General features: G+C 33.7%; 2 protein-coding genes and 1 long non-coding RNA gene across 3 annotated transcripts; 1 reads left to right on the top strand and 2 right to left on the bottom strand.

Annotated features, from left to right (window-relative positions):
• Positions 1–2,709: 2,709 nt before the first annotated feature.
• On the bottom strand, positions 2,710–19,883 carry LOC123718392 (F-box only protein 11). Its single transcript, XM_045674812.1, has 15 exons — positions 19,466–19,883; positions 16,945–17,185; positions 14,125–14,292; positions 13,426–13,630; positions 12,842–13,040; positions 9,935–10,159; positions 9,652–9,758; positions 9,392–9,529; positions 8,815–9,141; positions 8,141–8,335; positions 7,441–7,746; positions 6,691–6,871; positions 5,864–6,011; positions 5,039–5,137; positions 2,710–4,839 (listed from the first exon to the last, which is right to left on the bottom strand). The coding sequence occupies exons 1-15, from the start codon at positions 19,560–19,562 to the stop codon at positions 4,710–4,712; spliced, it is 2,766 nt and encodes a 921-aa protein (XP_045530768.1). The 5' UTR covers positions 19,563–19,883; the 3' UTR covers positions 2,710–4,709.
• A 317-nt stretch (positions 19,884–20,200) lies between these two features.
• Positions 20,201–22,467, top strand: LOC123718221 (CAAX prenyl protease 2). Its single transcript, XM_045674673.1, has 6 exons — positions 20,201–20,429; positions 20,502–20,743; positions 20,982–21,149; positions 21,223–21,291; positions 21,583–21,645; positions 21,896–22,467. Exons 1-6 carry the CDS (start codon positions 20,314–20,316, stop codon positions 22,096–22,098), a joined length of 861 nt encoding a protein of 286 aa, XP_045530629.1. The 5' UTR covers positions 20,201–20,313; the 3' UTR covers positions 22,099–22,467.
• Positions 21,583–24,019, bottom strand: LOC123718228. Its single transcript, XR_006754940.1, has 2 exons — positions 22,766–24,019; positions 21,583–22,593 (listed from the first exon to the last, which is right to left on the bottom strand). It is a non-coding gene; the product is annotated as an uncharacterized LOC123718228 (long non-coding RNA).
• Between the last annotated feature and the right edge of the window lie 1,220 nt (positions 24,020–25,239).

Raw genomic sequence — 25,239 nt, 5'->3', positions numbered from 1 at the left:
CCTGTTTAAATTTTATATAAAAATATTGTTTTGTGTTATTTAAATGTACTTCTCTTAAAGACGCTGTGGAACATGGAAAACGAAAATTATCAAAACAGTGATGCGAGAAATGCAGCATGCATTTACGAGCTACTATAATTTGACGCATATTTGTATAGACGGTCCAATTTCTTGAAGTAAATATAAAAATTGGGCTTTCGTAACCCGAAACATATTTTTGAATGTCTCTTCATCTTTCAATTGTATTTCAAGGCACAATGTGTTAGATGCTCCAAAATATATTTTTATATTATAACCCAATATATATTTTTCCGTTTCCGTTTAATTAACTCTTGTCTTAGAAGAGCAGATATAATTAAAACAACATCACGCACTGCATTCATGATAGCAACTGGCTCAAAACCTCGAAGTACGATTATTCCTTTTGAAATTCTGTTTACACGGACACAATAATCTTTATATAAAAATATCGTTTTCTGTTATTTTCTAGTACTTATCTATTCTAAGAATAGATGGTGATGATGATGGTGATAATGATGATGATTCCGGAAATAGAAATAAAGATCAATTCGATGAAGCTAGTTTTAATTTGTAAGGCTTTCATAATCCATGTTCTTTATGGTAAAAATGGCATGACAATAAACTCTTTCGAGTAAAAATCTACACACTTAGCAAATCAGTCGAATTCGTATTTTAACAATTTCTGAAGATTCACTCCTGGTAATTAATTACTTCTAATAACAATAGCGATTCAATCTCAAATTAACTCATTCAATAGCCGTGGATCTGATGTGGTACAGCTTGGTATAAAAACTCAACTTTGAAATCGGGATCACTAGTAACTCATAAGAGTTATAAAGTATCGGAGCAGATCTTTGGTGATGCCGGTTAATAGAGGTTCAGCTATCTTGACATTTAATTTTAATTAAATATGTTGGAGTTTGAATATGTTTATAATGGCAGACAACACTTGTATCATGTTCAGAAAAAGTTTTAGATTAGAATATTGGAATGCCTGTTTAAATTTTATATAAAAATGTAGTTTTCTGTTATTTATATGTACTTCTCTTAATGACGCAACAGTGAAACTTTAAATTTGGCGCTGCCGATAATATTTAATTCATTGAACTTTATAGAAGTTACGAGTGTTTGTGGAACACGGAAAACTAAAATTAAAAAACCGTGTTGCGAGAAATGCAGTTCTTAATGCATTTACGAGAGAATTGTGTGTTGAGGGATTTGGTCCCAAAGAAATTGGTGTAAAAATTTAAAATATGAGAAGTCAGTATCTACAAGAAAGAAAGAGAGTAAAATTATCCTTAGGGACTGAATCTGGGGCTGAAAATATTTACGTCCCTAAAATGCATTAGTACAATTCTTTGGAGTCATTTTCAAGGAAATCCTCAGAATTTCGTAAAACGATCTCAAATTTGGTGAGTACCTACTTTCTAAGCAATTTTTGTTCCCGTATAAAAATAAAATTCCAAGATTCGTAAGGTGTTTATTAAAAAAATTGCATTATCCTGCCACGAAACTGCTCCGCTAGTATTAAAATATTCACAATACTGTTCACGGACTGAAATTGCCTGTCTGGTACCTGGTAATTTGGCGAAGCTAGATTTTCAAAGGCTCCATTTGTATGGTTTCTCCGTGTACCTAGTCGTATACCAGATTCGGTTGTTCGTCTAAAAACCCAGGAGGATACAATCCTTTTGGCGATGTTTTTCTCAACCAATTATGTAAAACACATGTCCTCTTTATAATGACATCTACTTTTTCGGGCGCCAAACCTTTCAAAAATGCTAAATCGTGAAACTAAAATACCAAGTGCATTTTCGACAATTCTCCTGCATCGGCATAGTCTATAATTATACGTTTTTGTTCTATTGATAAATTATTTCGACGCGGGTATGGTTTTATTAGGTACGGCTTTAGAGGAAAAGCTTCATCTCCAATGCAAACAGCATCGCTATGCAAGTCCAGTGTAGATTTCCTCGAAGACCAAAAAGTTGGATTTCGATTCAGCCATCGATTAAAGGTCTAGACAAAATGAGACATTAAGCTTGCGCATTTCTTAATTTTCCCCGAACATTTTGAATGTCTCTTCATCTTCCAACTGTAATTCAAGGCACAATGTGTTAGATGCTCCAAAATGGTTTCTCCCAGCTATCCATTTATATATTATAACCCAACATATTTTTATCCACTCCATTTAATTAATTCTTATCTTAAAAGAGCAGATATGCACGCACTGCATTCATTATAGCAACTGGCACAAAACTTCGAAATACGTTTATAGCTTTTGAAATTCTGTTTACACGGACACAATAATCTTTCCATTGCGAGGCAATTCTCGCCAAAGTGGAAAAGCGAGAGGTGTGAATGTTCAGACGAAGAAACTTTTTTATATTCTTTTGATAATCGTACATTCGAGTCGAGAAACTCTCTCGAGAAATGGGCCTTAACAAGAGTTTTAGATTTGCCGCCAATTCACAAAAACAAATGAATGCAATATACTACATTGGGTTCCCAAGAGTTCTAAAATTGAAATTCAAAAAGTTTTTATTAGCAATGTTTCTAACTGGCCAGTTCTAAACATTTTCAGTGTTACCTACGTATTTAATTCTTTGGTAGTGTGAATCTAATGCATGGTGTAAATAGTAAATAACACCTTTAATAGAACGAAGGGTTAGAAATAAAATTCCGATATATAATAGTATATGATGTATATCACGGCTTTTACAGTGGTTTCTCAATAAACATAATATCCGGATTATTAAATAAATTAAGAACATACTGACAATAAATAATTTCACATTCAATTACAATAAGCCGCCACAATAATTTTGATTACAATGTCATATAAATTCTGTACGTGATGAACTAAATTATTTCCTCTTAAACATTTAGCGATGATCACAGATTGAGAATTATAAAAAAGCAGATTCAGAACATACCGTGCTATGGAGACGATTTAACGATTGGAAACTTGCAATAGTGATTACAGAGTAATTTAGATTTTCATAGCTTATTCGATTAACTTATCGCTACCGGCACTCCGTCGCACGCGACTCGACATTGCTTCTCGATCGATATCAATACTTTAAATTAACAATTGTACCTAAGATCTTTTCAAAACAGCGCACAATCCTTCGTGTTTAATATACACTAGCTGCGTGCGCCCGTCTGAGCGTATCGTACGTAATACGTTATATTTAGACATACATATTGTGATCAATAATAAAAATATAATGATACAAATACATTAATAACTACATTTCGATTATTGTGTGACAAATATTTACAAAGCACGGCGCGGTCGGCCTTCGAGCTCCGACGCGCCATTCTCGCTAATACGATATTTTTATTAACTAAAACCGGCAGAAGCCTCGGCGTCAGGAAAGCCAAAAATAAATGCTCCCGTTATCGTCAAATGTAAAAAGAAAATCCTTCGTAAAACAAGCTATCCTGACCGGGTCGACTCGCTAATACTTTCACAAACGTAACTCTCCGTTTAAAAATAAAATAAAAATCTCCCATGATTCTACCGTACACCTATATATAAATCGCTATCAGTACATCTTATAAAACAAACAAATATTCTAAATATCAACGTGATTGAGATTATGTATGATTACAATTTGGAAATGCACGATACTATGAGGAAATACATAATTAAGTACCGATGATAACACCTACATATTACATAGCGTAGCGACGATCAATGACCATTATATTACGTACAGAAGAGAACAACGTTCCCCTGCCTCCCCTCCAAGGGGAAAATTGTTCCGTCTCCCCTGTATATCGTGTCTAATTTACAATTAGTATGAAACGCTAGGGCACAACCGTTTGTGTAACAGCGACTCGGCATGTGTTATAGTTTTAGCTAATAAAAATAATAGCTATAGCGACATTCATTGACTTAAATTTAGGTTTTCGTCATTCGGCCCTTCTGCTAATGCTAAGTCGTGTATAAAAACTTTCAGAGTCGATAAAAATAAAAAGGAGGCTTCGGTGAGTGAAATTCCTTCACAAATTCATATTTAATAGAAATATTTATCTGTTGCTATTTAAGTAATTTGCTTCTATAATAACGGAAGGGCCGAATATCGAATTATTGTATGTACAACTGAGAACTTCGCAACTGAGCACATCACAGTATTATTTCAATTCCTTCGCTGGGCTTTGGGCGCGACCATAATACAAATTTCGCTAATTTTAATTTGTGAAATTTCCGATATTATCTCTTCCATTGTGATCAAATTTAATAAAGTGATGGTAAAAGTCCTAGTACTAAAATCAATAATAATAAACGTTTATAACTTTATATCATTATCTTACATTATTTGATTTTCTTTATGCCCTTTACCGAAGATTATCCCAGATTTCGAAACCGTCTTCCGATGAATTTTAAACTAAATTTCATTAAGGCAATGCTTAAGATCAATTTTCCGTTTGTATTTGTGTAGATTGAGTCACATATAGTTTTGCTTCTAGAAGACAACGAATTACCGCAATCGAGACAATTTTAATATTGACAATTTTTTCTCTAAATCTACCACGAATGACTTGCGACGTAAACAAAATTGTGAACCGAGTAGTCTTCAAAAGTGAAAAGGGTAAATCCTTAAAATTTAACGGCGTCCCATAGTTGGCCTCTATAGGAGTATTGAAGCAAATTTGTGACCAATATAACGGCGAGTTGCTCAGTTAACCATAAGCGTGTGTGACTCCATGGGAGCAGCAGAATCGTATAATGTGTCTGTGTCCTGAGTTGGCTCGCCTTGCAGCTGGCATTGGTTGGATAATGTGCCCGCGCCGCAGTCGCAGAAAAATCTAGAAGGAAAGGTTATCTTTACAATAAGTGACATCAACAACGTTATTTTGTATTATTGAACATATAAGACTATTTTGTAAAAATGTGATATGTGCGACAATTTTTTTAAGTCCAGAGCCTTTAATTACGAAATAGGCATAAATACCACACCAACAACAAAGATATAATATAGCTTAAATTAAACAAATTATAAGTTACCTGTCATGGCGTATAAATTCTACATCGTGTCCGGAATGACACGTTTTGATGCAATTGACACATATGGCGTTGCGATCCGTTGTGTTGCAAGTCTGGCATCTGGAAATATAAAAATTATGATTTAGAATTTAATTATGATATGTTTGGCTACATAATATATCTGTGACTTTTTCCTCAATCATTTACTTTTTCGGTTCGGTTTTAACGTGTCACGCGTCAATCAATACAAGTATTGGGTAGTCAGACTTCTGTGTCCGACTGATGCCTGTAGTTATTTATTGAAGTGAAACTTCTTTATCGGCGTTGGAAAAAAATACCGTCACATTTTTTCGTTAGACGTTTTCATGTCCCTACCACGGTTGATTCGAAGAGATTGGAAGCCATTAATAACAAAAATATATAATAACGTAAAATAAAATAATGGTGTTATTTGTGTTCATGTCTATGATAATAAAAGCCTTTTGTTAAACTTTATGTAATTTAACTTTCTTTAAACTTTACAAAATTTAAATAAGGTCATGAAGAAGTTTCACTTCTTACGTGTGAATACTAGTACACGCACACATTTTTTTTCTTATTAACACTTTGTTGCATTACAATAATAATACTTAATTGCTTTCGAGCGATCTCTTCTAGGCAATCATTTGGAATTTTCTATATCAATAAACACACGATCTGTCTGTCTCATAAATACCTTGGCTTCTATTTGAAAAATAATTTAAATTTAGTAGAATCAGAGATTACTCCCTACAACCTCAAATTCTACCCTGTTATAATATTAGTAGCCACATTATTTTGTCTCATAGCAATAGTTAAAAAAATTACCTATAAAAATCGTGCATTGGGAAGGAAGTGTACGAGGATATCTTGTACAAGCACTGTCCGCCTCCCACTGCTTTCTCTACAGCGTCTTGATTGCTGAATATCTTGTTGCCGCGTACTAGCGGTGACACACCCGATGCCAAACACAGACCTGGAAAATATAAAGAACATGTAAAAATTCTGAATATGTAGTTAATAACGATGACCGACAATTCAGTTAATTTTTAAAAATTGAAATGTGTTTAAATATATATAGAAATCAGAAGTAAAGCACGATATACAATTTAATTAATAAAAATAATGGCTGTGAGGGAGAGGTGTGTAATAATAGGTGACAGTAGGTTAAGACTGCGGTCCGAGCACCTCGACGCAACCAGAGAAATGCGTGCCGATACAGCGGCGATTCGGGTTTTTATAAACCCGAGACGTAGTGGGGCGATGACGTCACGTGCACATGCCGCTAGCGCTCGATATTGCTGTCTTTTTTGTACCAATATATAAATATATTTGTGTTTCATATTCTTTGGAAAATAAAGTTGCATATGGAACCGTTGCGTCTTTTACCTACTACTAACTTTGTATTTAGTATAACTGTTTCTTAAAACACACAAAAGGTGAATTATTACATAATTTTTTTTTGAAGTTAAGAATTTTTGTAAATGTTATTAGGTTTGTTGTTAATATAAAATATTTCTTCTTCGTTTATTTTCTTTTTTATACGTTTTCTATTACATGTGCCTGCATCGTGAACGCGTGTAGTCTCCAATAAATACATTATAATTATTTTCCGTAAATAAATAATTTAATATGCCAGTAAAATTTTTGTGTACCTCCAAACCGATTGTTGAATATCTGGTTGTGCTCCAGCGTGGCAGTTGCGTTGTTAGTGATCTCGACTCCCGCGGCTAAACCATCAAAGATGCGGTTACGCCGTAGTACAGGGTGGCTCTGGGTGGATATTAAAACCCCAGCTTGCGCGTTACGGAATATGTCATTTTCTTCTAGTATGCCCTGGAAATATAATTGTTATTTATTACTGGGTGAATATTTATATAATAATAAGTAGGAACAATTTGACTTTCTGCTATGTATATATTCTAAAACGGATCTTCAAAATTATTTTACGATTTTAAAGCTATATTGATAACATAGGCTAAAACACTATCAATATCAATGGAGGATTAATAAAAAATAATATAAAAACAAGAAAAACATGTCCTTTAAAGTTTTCTCAGTTAAAACACGATCTCCTAAACCATGGGTGCAAATTAAAAATGATTTTGTGTAAAATAAAGCTACGACAAATTTACCACGTTTAAAACTTCGGGGCATTTCTAGCATTCAATAAATAAAACCTACTTATAAAAGCAAAGAGCTTCAAAAGCTATCTTTGAAGCCCTAGGGCTAGTTAGTAGGTTAATAAGCACAAGACTAAAACAGCCAAGAGAAATGAAAGATGCTTTCATTAATATTACAAAATATTTTATAGTTTGACAATTAACAACTAGTAAAATTTCAATCCGCCCAAAAGGGCATACTATTTTGCTTTTGAATATTGTTTGAAAAATAGGACTTTTTACCTTTCCACCATTAAAAATGCATATCCCGCCATCGCGTCCATCAAAAATCTTATTCCTCTTCAAAGTGGGATTGGAATCTGTCTTTATCCAGACACCGGCCATGGCATTATCGAATATTTCATTTTGTTCCAATAAACCAAGTCCGCCATTATACACTAAAACGCCTCCGTTTTGTCCGCCCCATATCTTGTTACCTCGTATCACGGGATTACTTCCTGTCCTTATTTGAACCCCCGAATATAAGTGATTAAATATATCGTTATCCTCTAACTTTCCATGGCCATTATCATAAAAGTATACGCCGACCTGAAACAAGCGATGTCTGTATTAAAAACATATTTCAAGGTGTGTCTACATCTCACCTCCGTGTGTACGGTTATTACAAACGATGGTCTGGATTTTTGGCAAAACAATACTTATTTTAAATAAAAAAATATTTGTTTAAAATTAAGCAACACTAGTCAACTCAGTTCTAAGTTACTGACACCAGTAAACCTATTTTCTTTTACCAGTTAAAATAATAATAAAACTATTAACAAATAGTAGATTACTAGCATAAAACATATTTAAGGTCAGGAAGAATACCTATTAGCAACATCAGTGATCAATGAAGAGGCAGAAATTTGTCAGCCCCATTTATCATGGGAAATTAAATATTATAAATGATTTAATGATTTATTAATTTAAAAATGCAACAAACCTGTTTCCCCGAATGTATACGATTACGTCGTAATACGGGCGTAGACCCAGTAGTGATCCATACGCCAGCGAGCGTGTTCGCGTACACTTCGTTCTCCTCTATGAGCCCTTGGCCCTTCTCGTGCACGTAGATGCCTCCGTGCTGACCATGGTGGATTTTATTGTGCCTCACTATTGGGTCACTGTTTGTGCGAATCTGAAAAAATATTCATGAGAAATGAAAGGAATTTATGAAAAAAACGAAACGAAATTCAATTACATAAACAACGCCAAAAAAGTAATACAAAAAAAACAGTTCTCTATTATATCAAATAGTTATCTTATCAGATATATCTGGCAGAATCTGTTTGAGCATGATTCCTGAAAAGTACTCTAGACATGGAGTAATGTCACATTATGTTTGTATGAGTTTCTTAGATGTAACTGATTCACATTTGCAAATTGTTTACATATAATTTCAGTTCTTGTGGAGTGGCGTCTTTAGTGTTCCTATTATTAAGCTGTATTTTAGAATGCACAGTTATTTAAAAAACCTTGACCCCAAAGAGCATGATTAAGTCATGTCATCTTGTAAAATTTTATTATCTCATATAATTAGTACTCCTACCAAATTGTGATTTGTTGTACATTTAAGAATTTTAATATAAAATGTATAAAAACAACTCATCAACTAACCTGTATACCGGCCAATGCATTTCCATAGATATTATTATGCTCAATCAGACCACGCCCTTCACCGAATATATACACGCCCCCCTGATGCCCGTTATATATTTCATTGCGTCGTATAGTGGGGTTACTGTTAGACGTAATCCATACACCGGCGAAGTTATTCGAGTGTATCTTATTGTCTATGAATTGGCCTAGACCGGATTCATGTACATAGATACCGCCGGTTTGTCCGTGGTGTATTTCACAATGGACTACAGTAGGGTTGGCACCGGCCTTTACTTCGAAGCCCGCGATCCGGTTATTGTGAATATCGTTTGCTTCGAAGTAGCCCTGTAAAGAGAATTTCAATTCAAACAATACCTAACAGAATGAAAAGACAAATTCATCCAGAACAATATCATGAGAGTTGTCATCAACTGAAAATAAATCTGACTTACTACTTATACACAACGATTAAACTTGACTGGACTCTATATACGTGTACGAAGTGTTTGAAGCACGATCTAGGTACGTTTTTGTTAGATTAAAAAAAAACATCGGAAACATTGCGTTTATGAAATAAGTACTATAAATATCTTACCAGTCCATTCTCAAATGTAAATATTCCAACATCTCGGCCGTGATGAATGTGGTTTCTGCGCATAATTGGATTGGCAAAGTTCTTCACCCATATACCGGCAAGAGCGTTACGCGATATCTCATTGTCTTGATACGCGCCCTATTAAAGGTTTGACAATTAGTTGAATACACTCCTACATAAGGCGACAATTTGGTTTGATATGAAAACAATTTTTTTTTTCTTTATAAGCGTACGAATTGTTGTTTTTTAAAGTTGTGTACCTGCGCGTAATCAGTGACGTAGAGGCCGACATTTTCACAGTCGCTGATGTCACAGTGTTTGATCACCGGGTTAGCGCCAGCGCCTGATACGCACACTGCTGCACCAACTGCATACACATTTATATATTATAGCATATCAATAAAGAAAAACGTAATTTAATAATGTGGTTATTCAAAGCAGATCAGTTTTCTGTTCCTTCCAATTAGAAAAAAAAATAAGGACCCTCAACACATTTATTAATATTACTAATAAAATATAATGTATTAATTAAATTATACTGACCAACACTAGCACTGCGAATAATACAATGATCAACGGTGGGTGAGCAGTTGTCGGAGACCTCCAGACAGTAGTGCTTGTGGTGCTGCATAGTGCTTGTCGCATCTGGTGAGAATTTCAGGGTCATATGGCCTGCGTACGCGCGGTTGGCTCCCTCGGCGAATGTAAGAGTCGATTCGGCCTCCCGTTCCAATACCACTGATTCCGCTACGTTGCCGGGGGCACAGCCTGAAAAAGTTACATCAATTTATTACAACTTTAAAAACGAACTAGTTGGGTGGTCATATACAGGGTCGTAAATAGGCATTAAAAGTTAATTGCATTTGGAATGTGGATATATTCAGTTAATGTTTCAATCACCGAGATCGATTACGAAGTAAATTGTATCTTATAGACTAACTAGCTGCCCCCGCGAACTTCGTTTCTCCTTAATGTGGTTTTAGTTAGCCTTAATACCGTGACACGAAATAATATTTTCACTGTATTATCGTCACTATAATTTGAATTTGATTTACATTTCGGTCTAAGTAACACGTGGTTGGCTATGCTAACACCAAAAATTAAAAGTAGAAATAATTGAATTTCACGGTATTTCGTTAAAATAAATTTAATTTATACTTTAGCCTCAATAACACGTGGTAATCATGATATTGAATTGTAGCTTATGTGACACGTTTATCTGTTTACCATAGCAGTGCCATCTATTGATTACTTACTCAATCCAGTCGAAAAGTATCGACATCTGTTAGAATCTTTTGGAGTTAACAGATATTTGTGACTGTCAATTAATTATAGACAAATAATTTGCAATAAAATAAAATTGCGACTATAATTAAAGATCTAAGCGATCCTATCTCTTAAGTTGGACCAGACTGCTCACGGTGTGCCAATTTAATTTAAAATCGGCTAAGTAGTTTAGGAGTCCATCGCGGACAAACATCGTGACAGGAGATTTATATATATTAAGATTACCGATTTATATTCGGTCTAAGAAAGTACGTATCTCTGTGTTCCGTAAGGGGCTAGGCTGGTTATCGATTCGTCAGCGAGGTGATGCTCATGTACTCCATCTCCTATATTCCATCCTGTTCAACCCTAAAACTCCTTCCTATCTCAAACATGAATTTTTGGGAGCCCATATCTATAGCTTACGCTCTTCCCAAAACTAAACCCTTGAAATCCCATCTCATAAACTCCTCTTTTCTTGATGATTCCTTTAAGGTCTCTGCAGTTAGGCTATGGAATTCACTTCCCGTCCCTATTCGCCTATATTCCTTTAAATTTCTTCTGTGGAAACCTACCTGTCCACATCGTATCCCTAACTTTCGTAGTAACTACTAACTGACTTTTATTAATGTACCATCTTTTGAGTTTAGTTTGTTTTTTTTGTTCCCGTTTAGTTTTGACTTAATAACTGTGTATAACGTGTATTTTTGCTCTTCTTGCCTATCTTATGTAATTTAATACATTTTTATTTAGATTTTCCTTTCCCACAATGGTTGCCTGGAAGAGATCGCTTGACAGCGATAAGACCGCCAGTTGCCCTTCTTTTGATTTAATTATGTTTTTATGTGTAATGTAACGAAGTGTTAATAAATAAATAAGCACATTCCCCATTTTCAAAAACCTTTTCGGTCTGGGTCTCAGATTTCTATATCTGATTTTGCGTGATATTTTATCTTTTCTAATAGGTAAGTAGGTCACCAGCCTTCTGTGCCTGATAGACGTTGACTTTTAAGATCTAAGTCATGTTTCCTTACGTACTTTTCTTTCACTGAACAAGCGAGTGTTAATTGTGCACACAGAAAGTACTTACAGTACCTGCGAATCGCACGCTGAAACTACCATGCTATATCGGCTCACATTGCCTATTACCAAAAACAATTAAAGTAATAGACTAGTAATATTTATTATTTTGATACATCTTCGGGCATCCATCGTCAAAATTTGTAATTACCAAGAGAATTACGGCTTTTCCTTAGCAATTATTTGTCTAATTACCGATAATATTTTATTAATGAAGACTTTCCCTCAAATAGATACCCCAATTAGGTGAGATCCAAGCGTTTGTCTTGTAAGTTAAATGTTTTTTATTTGTTATTCTTCTTGTTATGTTTTTATGTTAACTACCAATAGTTTTCTGTGAAATGAAATAACCCGCTTAAGTCGATTTCTCAGGGATCCTACCAAAAACGCGTTTTAAGCGAGAAAGCGTATTTATGCGGATTAGGAAGAGTAAAACGTAATGCACTACATACTATTATGTATTATGTTGTAATTTTGGTATATATAGGTATTAAATTATACATATATGAATTATATTAAATACGTGTTGTATTTATAATTACATTATTTAAAATAATCATTTTGGTTTCATAGAAAGATTTTGATGCATTAGGAATCAAAAGATTTTCAACATAATTCAACTTTTGCAGTACATCTTCGCTTTGATCCAAAGAAGCTACATAGCGTCTTAAATTATTAACAGCTGATAATGCCTGGGCGTTTGAAAAAAAACCGCAATCGACTCATCTTCGTCTTCATCACTATCACTTAGGGCCTCGTTTTTTTTTTGTTATTCACATTCTCAATAAGATTTTCAATTGATTGAATTTCGTACGGCGCTACATTGTCATCAATGGAAGAATATCCAGAAAAACACTGCAGTATCTCGGGTTCTTCACATGCGGGCGTGCCTTTCTGGGGGCTCGCGTTAGAGCGCTAGGTTAGACCTCTCAGCTCGGGCTCGGGCGTATTAAACGGGATGATGAATCGTATTAAAAGTTAAGAAATATATGAAAATATGTCTCAAGGTGCAGATACTGGCGTAAAGTGGCGTATTATGCGAGAAATCAAATTCGTGATCGTCTTAAACGGGTTGTACTGTATATGAATTCAGTATATACATACCGACAAGCTGTATATCCGAATCAATAGCGAGACACTCCTCCTGGTAGAGACCTGCGTGCACGAAGACGAGCGCGGGCCGAGCGGGCGCAGATGTGGACGCACGACGGCACGTGCACGCCGCGGGGCTGCACGCGCACGTGCTTGTATTGCTCGCGGCCGTCGAACCACCGCTGCGTTCCTCAACATATTCGAGAGCCGCCTGAAAATGGGTTAATTAGTTAAATTTTTTAATTTGAATTTGGACATCCTTGAGTAGGAAAAAGTAAAATAACTAAACAAACGTGTTTTTATTTTATTTTAAATCCATACAATTCAAATTTGAGACATTGCTTAAAAGGCGCAGACGGCATCAATTAAACTAACTAGACTAAGTAGACGTTATATGTCTTATAATTTATTTCTTTTTTTATATCCAACCCTAAAAATTACATTAAGATTAACGGTAAAAATACTAAATATATTTTAATAAGGATAAAATTACTTTATTAACTAATCTTTTCCTCGAAACAGCATATTTTTTATCAAAGGAGGATATGTATAAATTTATATAGTTTTACAAGGAATTCCATAGAAATATAACTCACCCTTATAGTGTTAAAGTGTTTCATGCGAGAGTCTTTCTTGGGGCGGTAATTCGGTCGCACGTGTATTCCATAGTACAGTTGACGAAAGCTTTCTTTCCACGGATTGTCAGCCTCACAATCGTCAGGCGCCACAAATTCAAATTGGCAAGGCGCAGGGTGCAGTAATGGGGTGTCAAATTCGAACACCGACTGGTACAGGCTTTTCCTATTGAGAAAAACATAAATCTATCTCCAAGTCTTAGTCCACATAACAAGCTGGCTAAAATTCGCCATAGTTTTAGGCAGACAAATGGGGGTGTAAGTTAAACAGCACAAATAGGACTAAATCTAGTTTTCTGGATTAGGATGATGCTGTTAAGGTAAATTTAAAAGATTTAGTACCTTTTATCCATAGATATATACGCTTCTACCTCAGTCAGTGTTAATAGACAGTTTCGATGATGGTTTTAATTAGCGTGTTGTACATTCTACTAAGATATACCACAGTATAATTTTTTTAGCTTATTGTACAACATCCAAATCCACTTCTATTTGTGTGTTAGTACATTTAATGTGACTTAAACAAAGTGCATCAAAATCAATTTAGTCGTGGTGAAGTTTAGACCTGTAATTGGAGTTTGCACTTATCTAGTTCATGAAAAGTGTTTAATTTGTCGAATCGAATTAATATAAATCAAATTTAAATTCGTAAACATTTACCATAGTTCGGTGTCGTTAGCGATCGTATTGAACCGCTTGCAGACCTGCGCGACGCGGCACAAGTCGCGTTCGGTGAGATGTGATAGTATACAAAGTAATACTTCGTCCGGAAGTTCATACTGCAGGTACTGCGACACGTTGCAAACATCCACGCCTTGTGACAGCGATCTGTAATAAACATTAGTAGCTTAACGACCTTATACTCCCATTTTGTTCTACGAAAACAACTAGAATATGTTCTTTCGTACGGGAAGGCATCGTTGATGACATATTGATACTAGTCTGATTGTTACTATAAATAAAACGAAACTACACATTGGGTTCAAAGAAAATTCACTTCAGTTTTAGTGGGGTGTTTTAAGTCTGGAGTACGAGTTTACGTATTAGTAGGATTCTAAATCAGTTTTATTTTATTGCAAGATTTTTTAGGCGTCTGAGCTAGAACTTGCAAACCGTTATCTGGTTAAAGTGAGCTACAATATCAAGAGCAAGGCGATGATGAAGACTTATTTTACACCGTCTTACACAGCTACAAGTTTAGATTAAAGTATAGAATATTCAAATATATTTAAGCGAATAAGAATTTGAATGATGTTAGTACTCAATTAAGTACCCGTATGATCAATAATACACAAAATATTATATATTCATACAAATGTATTATATCCTATTATTAAAAAAAAACATTTTCTGAACGCTTATTCCGCAATTGAGGTCTCGCACGTCTTTAATGAATGAACACGAGAATACGACAAAGTGTGAATTCGAGGTTGAGCAAAAGAGAAGTTGGCAGCGATCTGGTGATTAAGGTTGTTGCTCGTTGGTTTTGTTTGAGTTTTGGGTAAAAAAAAACCGCTCAAGTTCAAGTCAAGGTCTTGTGGGAAGTGTAAAAAATCAAGCCGAGCGGCAACATGTTTCATACCCAAATATACGGATATATAATATAATATACGGATACGGATCCGCTTGTCAGACACAGAAAGACTAGCATCTATGTCTATCACACGCGAATAAGGATTTTCAGTTCCTATTTCCTTTACTTTTGCGACTAACTTCAGGTGAAGTCGTTGATGACCAACGGGAGCGAGGCAAATCTATCACATCTCGACTGCATTTGAGCGCTTTGTACCATTCCTAAGCACGTGGTTTTCATAGTCAATTAAACATGAACCCCGCCACAAAATTCCATTTGCGATGCAAAAAACAAAAACTTCAGCCACACGTATTGTTCTCGACGTGACGTTCGACATTGAGATACTTGTTTTATTAGATATATAATCATTTGGAATACACACTAGATATGTTCTTATTAAAAACAGCATTGCATTCAATTAAATAATAGATGCAACTCAAACGCGCCAAAACGGAAAACACTTGTGCCAATCTAACAAGAAAATGTTGAATTTTCAAGTGAAAACAAATTATTCATTGCCGATCTATTGGACAGAATGTGTGTATAAAATACTTGCCTAAATTATCGCATCTTTTGGTAAATATTATATATATAATATATTGACTGGATTAAAAACATCTTTAAGAGTCGATGGTTGGGACCCGAAACCAAAATAAATCGCAAATAGTGATAGCTTACAATATATATAAACCCTTAGTTTCGGGTCTGCCTTATAGACTTATAGGGTTAATATATTGTAATTATTATTGATATATTGATATTAGATCGAGTATTAACATTTTTCCCTTTATATTAAATATTTCATGTGCGGTTTTATAGCCACAAATCCGTGTATTTTGTGGCTATAAAACCACACATGAAAAAAATCAATAAAAAGGTATATAAAAAAATTTTAACGTTTTTGATTTCATTTTATTAATATACAATTTGCGATTATATAGGTAATTGAACGGCACGCTAATTGTTGCGTATTAATGAAATTATCATTGTTATTACAGGATATTTGAGAGTATATCACTAAAAGGCACTACACAAATTTAATTGGCACAGTTTAGTCACGGTGCCGTAGAACCGTATTGAATTAACTGTCAGTTCTAAAGATTTTAGTAGCATGAACGCAAACGATGTCGATACATTCTCACCGAACTCTATTCGAAACGCAAGTTAAACAACTTTTAAAACTTACTTCCATGATACCCAAGTTACTATTTTATTACTATAATAAAATGTATTGTGTCATGAGTAACGTGAATTAAGTGTTCGACCTATTTATATTATAAATATTGGGGAATTATGAAGAAAGCATTCACATGTGTTTCAACATTAAAGTTGTAAGGTAACATATCCTATGTTCGTGTTCATATAAACCCGACCGAAGTTAAAATTTCTCACATTAAAAATATACACTGACATCTATTGTATAAGCCTGTGAACCTGACTGAGTCATCGTCCACTGCAAGGTTAAAAAACTCTTTGCTGCTGATGTTTAGCGTTTTCAAAAAAGAAGGTTTGAAAATTCCACCTCTCAATGAGTTAAATAACAGATTAAGATTATATAATAACAGTTTAACAACTACTAAATTGAACTATACAAACTATAAATATCAATTATTGTTTTATTATTATTGATTGTATTTAAACGCACGCAAAATTACTTTTTTAAAGAATATTTGAGAAATTTCTTCTTGTATCAATGGGTATATTACCCATTGATACATGATACTTATCATAAGGGAAGTAAATGAGAACGTTCTCTTCATATGCCTGCAGTTTGACCTCATTCATTTTATTCATTAAATTTTAATTATGTTTGAATATAACAGAATATTTGTTTCATATAGCTACCATTGATTGAAAGCTGGCCGTTACAACCTGGAGTGTTTTAGATTTAAAAAAAAAATACTTACGTTCTCGGTCTCTTTCTAGCGGGTAAAGAGCAGGTTCCAGAAGGGCCCGGTTCGTGGTAGGCAGGCGGTGATTTCCGTCGTAGGTCATATGGGCTGTGATGGCCGGCCGTGGTGGCTGGGGCTGCTGCGGGCACCGGCGGAGAACCGCCACCCCCACTGCCGCTTGGCCCTGCGCAAGCTGTCGCCGCCATAGCGCTACCCGTCACGTTATTTGGGCAAGGTACCGATTCACATGGCTCACCTATAAAAATTTAAATGGTTAAAAGAAAATTCATACTACAATAGACAAAATAACATAAGACTGTTCTTGAAAAGCCATGCCTTTGGAAAGAGGATGCGAATTGCAGTTGAATTTAATACAGTATTGTCCACAAACGCACTTTGTTGTATACCTAACACAGAAAAAAACAGATTAAATGTGTTATTTATTGTTGAGTAGCATTTTATGAAGTATTTTTGGTACTGTTGCTCTTCTTGTCTTTTTGGTTCATAAGGCATTAAAATTATGTATCTGCTACTATTTAAGATCTAAGAATCATTATTCATATTGAAGATATACATAATCTGACAAGTATGATATTCACAAATGCTCTGGCGTTAAGGTATGGTTAGAGTATTATTTCAATGTAAAATATATAGTACATAATACTTATTTGCTAAATTCTTTTAAAAAATCCTTACAGATTGCCTTTTAGGAAAAATCAACATAACTGAAGTGACATCATATTAGTTTTGTATGCAGGTTGATGATTATTTAAATTAAATTTATGGAAAAATTTTAAACAGACAACTAAGGCAGCCAATAACTTATTTATCCTACATAATTTCTGCTTAAAGAATGATCTTTTTGTTATATTAAAAGACATACATTTTTTTATATATAAATGTGCAACAAAAATATGTATATATAATATAAATGTAATTTTGATTAGTTGCCAAAATGCATGACCTATTTGCTGTTATGATACTATTTAATAGTTGTAGTATGAACTAAAGTAACATGTATGTCTATTAAGAAAGAGAAACATTTATACAGTGGTACCTTGACATATGGGTTTCATTCTACAAAACGAAACCTTGCTAATATGTCATATTGGTCTTACCCAAAACACAACTTCAGTTGTATTTGTTAACTGTTTCTGAAGATGAAAATGATTTCATGCTTTGATTTAATACACTTCATCTTTTTGTGACCCATGGTTATAAAAAAGAATGTGATAATGCAACTGGTGGGAGAAACTGTTAGATGGTGTAATATCTATATATCACTAATCTTGCACTCATATTTAAACAAAATGTTGCCTGCCTGCTTGTATCTCAAAACACTTGTATATCGAGGAACCACTGTATAATAGAAATTTTTTAAACAACTTTTGTTAAGATCGGTTACAACGATCATGTATTTTTTTAATCTAATATAGTTTCATATTTAGCCTTTTACAATAATTTAATAATACAAAAAGAGAATAGTTTCTTCTGTACTGTTTTAACTGGTTTTTCAGTCACATTATTAATATAAACATAAGTTAGAACATACAGAGTAAATGTTTAGTATTGGTCAGTGATAGGCAACATACATCTATTAAATGGTCATCCTTCTATCATATTTGTTTTTTTCTAAATATTTAATTGCCTATAGAAAATTTGAAAAGATCCAGTCTAGAAATGAAATATTGTATGTTGAATCAATTTAAAATAATGCCCTAAACCCTGTTCATATTAACAAAAAACACCTGTTTTAAACAATTTTAACCATTTATTTAATAAAATTTAAAAAACTGTTTTTTGTCAAAGAAAATTGGTCTAAAATGTATTCCATTGAGTTAAAAGTAGTAGTTCTATAAATATTAATATTTATTGTATTATAATTAATTACAAATTATCTAAAGTAGTATAGGCTTCACTCTATTATTAAAACAATTTAGATTGCCTAAAATATACATTAATAGAACTGTCAATTATGCTCCATGTGCGTTAACACTTTTCTTAACTTAAAAAGTTAAATAATATGTTTAAGGTATATTTTCTTTTGCATGAAAAATATTTGCAACAGATGCAAATATATGATTATAAACTAAGAAAATGTACTAGGTATTTATTATTCTTAATGTTAGTGGCCAATAGTTAAGACCACCTAAACATAATAGTAAATCTTAATTTTTCAAACAGCTGTTTCAACAATGTGAATAAAATAACTGTCTATCCTACAAATCAATACTCATATTGCGCAAATATTTCACAATACGCGATATCCAGTAGAATAAGATAAACGTGTTTTTAAATGATGAGCTAATAAGCACCCATACATACTTAAAATATCATATAATAAATTATAGGAAATCATCTCATATAGGACTTGCAGTAGTTCCTATAACAATGATAACGGAACTATAGCGTATGATTTTAAAAGTTTAGTAGTATTGAGAGCAAAAGCAATAAATTTATTAAACTTTACATTATAAGCTTGTCCTATAGATATTTAGACTATTTGGTACAACATCAGCCGACCCGAAAAACTTACTCGATTGTGTCCTGGATGGCAATGGTATTCTATGTCCACCTTTTCTTCGCGATCTACGTACGTAAGAACGCGAAGATGAAAACGAGGCACTAGGCATTATTTCTTTAACACTTTATATTCACTAGAAATTCAGCCTAAACAAAGGAGACAACCGCACCAACACCGTCGGCCATTTTCTGTTTAGAATAGATTGGGGTACCGAAACAGGAAACTAAGATACCTCCACATCAGTCAAAGATTGGCAAGACTTTTATTAATTAATGAATATTACACTTAACACTGATGAAAAATATATAACTGTTAACTCATAAAAAACATTATTCACTATTTTACGACCAAAATTAACACTTCCCTAAATAGCAAAGGGCGACTCTCTGAAGAAAAACATGGCCGTCGATGAATGAAACATTTTTTACCTTCGATGTTGCCCGTGTAATTTTTTGTGTGGATATTGTAAGTAACATTTTATACGTTTATATTTTAAATACATTCATTATAAACTTCATCAGTATAAAAAACATTAACTTTTTAGTATAATCTTACTAAAAAGCTTATAAGTACTTTTACGTTCCAAATTAATATTTTTACGATGTTTGCCTAGCTGTTAAAAGTAGAATCTGACAGAGTCGAGAGATCGAGTATCCGACTCGACTCTTCTGTTTTGTATGAATGGTGACTATTGTACTCTGTAGCTTTTACTGATTCGTCTAGTCTTTAATTTTATCATTTTCACTTATAAATGTTTAATAAAGTCCTTTGCTTTTTAGGGATAAATTAATATCATCATCATTATAAATGTTTAATTAGCAAATTTGAAAAATAATCTAATTCACCTCTAAACGAAAAAAATGATTCCATGGGAGTGGATAGGTATTGGAAACTGCTTGTTTTCCGTAGTCGCCTGTGTGTTTTTAACTATTTCATATGTTGCAAGTCTGTATGTGTGGAGAACAAAAGAAAACAGGTTTATTAACTTTTATATTTTTGTTTCAGGTATATAATACATATTTAATGTCTAATACTTAATTCTTTTCAGAGACCATCCAAGTACTATTAAGAGAAGATTCTTCAGTGTATTTATTATGATGATGCTTGCCCCCTTATTTACATACTATTTCCTTAATAAACCAATGGATATAAGAGAAATGTACGAAAAAATGGGTTTAAGAGAAGAGGGATTTGTTCAAGCCTTAATATTACCATTATTGCTGACAGTTATTTTATTCTTAGGACCACTATCTATGCAGTTATTTTCTGGAGCATGGAGAATTTACATTGGTATGTTTTTTCATCATATCTTGTGATGGTAATAATATTTGGATATCCAAAATCTAATCCGAACTCTAATGTATACAGCTCCAACAGAATAATCACATTATTGTATTTAAATTAATAATTATGTATAGATTGATGTATGTTATTATGGTTCTAGTGTTGATGTAAAAAACACTATATATTTTATAGTGTTTTTTACATCCATTGACCAATATAACAAAATGTTTTTTCTGTTTTGTAGAACCAATGTATTGGATATCATGTTGGCAAGATTTAGTTTGGGTTAGAAATCATATTATGGCACCATTAAGTGAAGAATGGGTGTTTAGGGCATGCATGATGCCTTTGTTACTACAGTGTTTGAATCCAATGTCAGCAGTTTTTATTGGACCATTACTATTTGGGATTGGTAAGACCTACATTTATAAAATGTGGCTGTAACTGACTATTTTTTCTCTATTCATTTTTATTTTTGTTTTCAGCTCATTTTCATCATGTATTTGAACAGATTAAGGCTGGATATGAAATAAAGACAGCATTAATTGTTTCTTGTAAGTATATATCTCAAAACAAATGCTGTTTATATATATATATATATATATATATATATATATATATAAAGTTATATTTAAAAAGTTATATATATGTATATATTAACTGAATAATAATTTAATATTAACTATTTCTGTAGTGTACCATCTTAATAACTATAAAAATGGCAATAATTTTTTATATTACAGTTTGTAAATATTTGTTAAGATTCCTAGAATTGACGTAAAATAATTACATAATGTTTAGTCTTGACTTTTAATTTTTGACTCTTAAAAAATATTCTGTTACAGCTTTTCAATTTACATACACTACAATGTTTGGTGCTTATTCATCATTTTTGTTCTTGAGAAGCGGTAAGTAACATAACTTAAGTGTAATTTATGTTAATTATTCATTATTGGCTAGCAAGACTTGCTCCTGACTCATTATGTCTGTTGGGATTATTTAACTGTTTATATATATATTCTACACTGTAAAATTAACAAACCAAATCATAAAAATATATTTATTCAAGTGCAAGGTAATGATACTAAATCTTGGTATTGCTTATAGTATGTGGGTTTGTAAAGTCTTATATTTTGTTTAAAACATCTTCTGTTTCAGGTCATTTTATTGCACCATTAATGGCCCATATATTCTGCAACCACATGGGATTCCCAAACTTTAGTGACGTTGCTCTGTTTCCACCCTTAGAGCGTTTTGTTATTGTCTGTAATTATTTATTAGGATTTGGACTGTGGTGCTACCTCTTAAATCCAATGACTAGTCCTGATCTATATTATAATAAACTAAATTTTGTTACCTGAGGTATAGGTACTAAAAACAATCTTATAGATATGGACTAATTTAATATTTGCGTTATGGTGGAAGTTCCCAAGTCTGCTATTTGCAATAGTAACTAAATTTGGCATTCAGAGGCTTCTCTCTGCTATCCATTATTTATGAGTAAGATAGTGTTTTTTCTGTTCCAAAACATTAAATTTCAAAATTTACATATGTTTAATGCAATTTCATCTAATAAGGCTCTCATATTAACTAGATGGTGATGTGTACATTTTATAACATGTTGTTAATTGACTTTTGTAAACATTGATTTCAAGCCAACGGATACAGGGCATATTGTGACAAGGTAAATTGGGCAATGTTAAGTTTGAGTATACAATACACAAAATGTGCATAGATTATTTTATATACCTTATTTCTTGCTCAGTACAATTATAGAAAATAGGGACAATTGTTACGATTCTTTTAGGTGTACAAAACAATACCCTTATGGTAGTGAAAGTAGTCAAACTCTGAAACTAAAAACACATTAAAGTGAAGAAGCTTGCCTGCTTTTTTTCAAGCTTGAGACTGGTGGGTTATATATAAATGTACAATCGAACAATGTTATATGACTTAAAATTAAAAGATTTGATTTTACAGAAGTTACATATTTGTAAATATTCACTGGTACTTTTTACTTCAACTTACACTTTTTACTGGTACTCAAATATTTTGCTGACTGTGTAATCCGTTGGAGGTCTTCTCTGAAAGACACAACGTCCAATTATTTTAAGACAGGTTATTACTCCCTCAAAGGCCGGTAACACACGCACCATAGGTATCCATGGCTGGCTGCCCCTTAGGGTCGTTTGCCGATGTTATAATAATTAATATTTTAATCTTCAGCTTCACCAAAGTAAAATTGTCGCGGTAGTAGTATTTTTACTATTGTAGGCGTCTTCTGTATTTTTACAGCTGTTAACATAGGTAGACGGCTCTTGTTTTATTTTAAATAAATCACGGAGTAAACAACATTTGATTTTGTGTTTTGACTAGGGTTGTTGTCAGTGTTTCCAGGTGGTCTCTGCGACGTACCTTTGACTAATTTGATTTCCCCCCAAAAATTCCCTTGGATGCCTCGCATGAGCCATGGCGCGATTCTTTAAAGCGGCGGTCTTGTTGAGATTGTTGGGAAATGAAAGGCATTACGAAATAGAAAATGGATTTTATTCGGTTTTTGGTTACAGAAGACCGTTTGTAGATTAATTTCGAGAATTCTAAGTCACAGACACGTAAAGTTCGGCTTTAATTGTCAGGAAAAATATCAAGTGTTCTATTGTCGCTGTCACTGATATTTTGATAAATATTCTCCGAATTGAAGAGCTTCAACATACGGACTGTCGGCTTGAAATAACAGCAATCGATACTGAGCGTAAGTCGAACATTGTTCGACTTTATTGCTCCGACCATGGCAACAGACACTTTGTTACGCAGTTTGTCCTTCACTATACTCAGTATAGAAAAGGCGCGTTCGAAAATGGCAAACTCAAAAGATCGAGAACGAGTTTCGAAATTTCTCGGAACCGTTGCACACCACCGGCATCCTTAATCTCCCACAATGGGATCTTATCCTCCCTTAATGGTACCGTCGACGTCGTTGCACACCGTGTTTTAAATCCCGTGACGATTTCAGTGATATCGGCTTTTATTTGACGACGCGGATTCTGGGCGGAACGTTGACAATTTCTCCAGTATTTTTATATTTTCATATCCAAAGTTCTCGCACGGATGGCTATTAAGGGCTGGTGAAAATCACAAGCTGCCAATTCATAGCGCGATATTTTTTGCAGCCAAGTCGGAACAGCGAGCGTTTGAAGATGAATGTATATGAGATTGTTTACATCCTCGAACAGTTTTGACAGGATCGACCTTTTCGAATTGAAATAGCTTGTTTATGGCCATAACACCCTTAAGACTGTTGCTAAGAAACGTGAGGAACAATTTGTTTTCCAATGTGCAGTACATTCGGAATAATTGTGAGGCTGTGTAACACCGCTCTTTTTTACTTTCGGTGATCTGAAAGTGGAGTTTCCGCGCATTTCCCATTGGTCGCGTCGTAAAATCTTCCGCAACAATGTCGACACCGAGTGATGACACCCAACGTCATAGACGTCCTGGCTCCATTGACTCTGAGACCGTCAGTTTTCAACTGAAGCAGTTTGCGTTATTGCATCTGATGTCCTTGCATTTCTTTCAGTTGTTAGAACTTCGTCACTATCTTCTTTTTCTTTGTGCTGAAGTATCTTATCATCAGGCAAAGAACTTTTTTGTATCAATCGTCGTAGATTCATCGATTATCAGTGAATTATATTGCAAAACTTAAAAGGTGTGAAATTCCTTTTATATTAAGGACTTATTCTGTTGGGGTTGTTGGGCAAATGAAATGAAAGGCATTATGCAAAGTATCTGTATTAAAAACTGGATTGACAGGTTCAAGTTTTATTCGGTTTTTGGTTAAACGAATATACAATTAGTAAAGTTTACCACACGGATCCTATTCTTACGATGTGTTCCTACTTCAATTAAGTTTCAAAATCAGGAATGTGATATACAATGGCAACAAACTGTATTTAGCGTGTTTTTGAATTTTCCCCTAACAAAAACCCAAATATTCTTTCCCCTTTTCTGCCCCTAACTCGCTTGAGAAACCCCTAAATCTAGAGGGAAATCCCGTGATCTGGCAACACTGGTTGGTGTAGAAAACATCTTAAAGGCTTTTTGAAGGCAGTCATAAGATAAATATTTTTGTCTCTTGTCTCTGGTTTTCCTTAAAGATCCTTAAAGAAAACATCGATTTACGCTGCGCCAATGTTGATAGATAGTTGATACTGGTTCTTGCAAATCTATCTTGTTTCGTTCCTCATTCGTTATATTTTTTTATTTTAACATTACAATACTTAAAACAATATTTTAATAGGCTGTGTGTATGCTTTTGCACGGTATTTTTTAAAATGCTGGTAATTTGCGCCTATATTAAAATGTTATAAGTTTTACACACAATTGATAATTTTTAAAATGATTTATTGGTTTATAGATTATCAATGAATAAATATTTTTTTACTAATTCTTATACGTGTAAGCTTTCAGTGTCGTATTATGTCAGTCCATTTTATGTAGTTGAT

Source organism: Pieris brassicae, chromosome 2, assembly GCF_905147105.1.
Source record: "Pieris brassicae chromosome 2, ilPieBrab1.1, whole genome shotgun sequence".
Classification (NCBI taxonomy): domain Eukaryota; kingdom Metazoa; phylum Arthropoda; class Insecta; order Lepidoptera; family Pieridae; genus Pieris; species Pieris brassicae.
The sequence above is the reverse complement of the archived record's forward strand: the minus strand, read 5'-3'. Positions and strand labels throughout refer to the sequence as shown.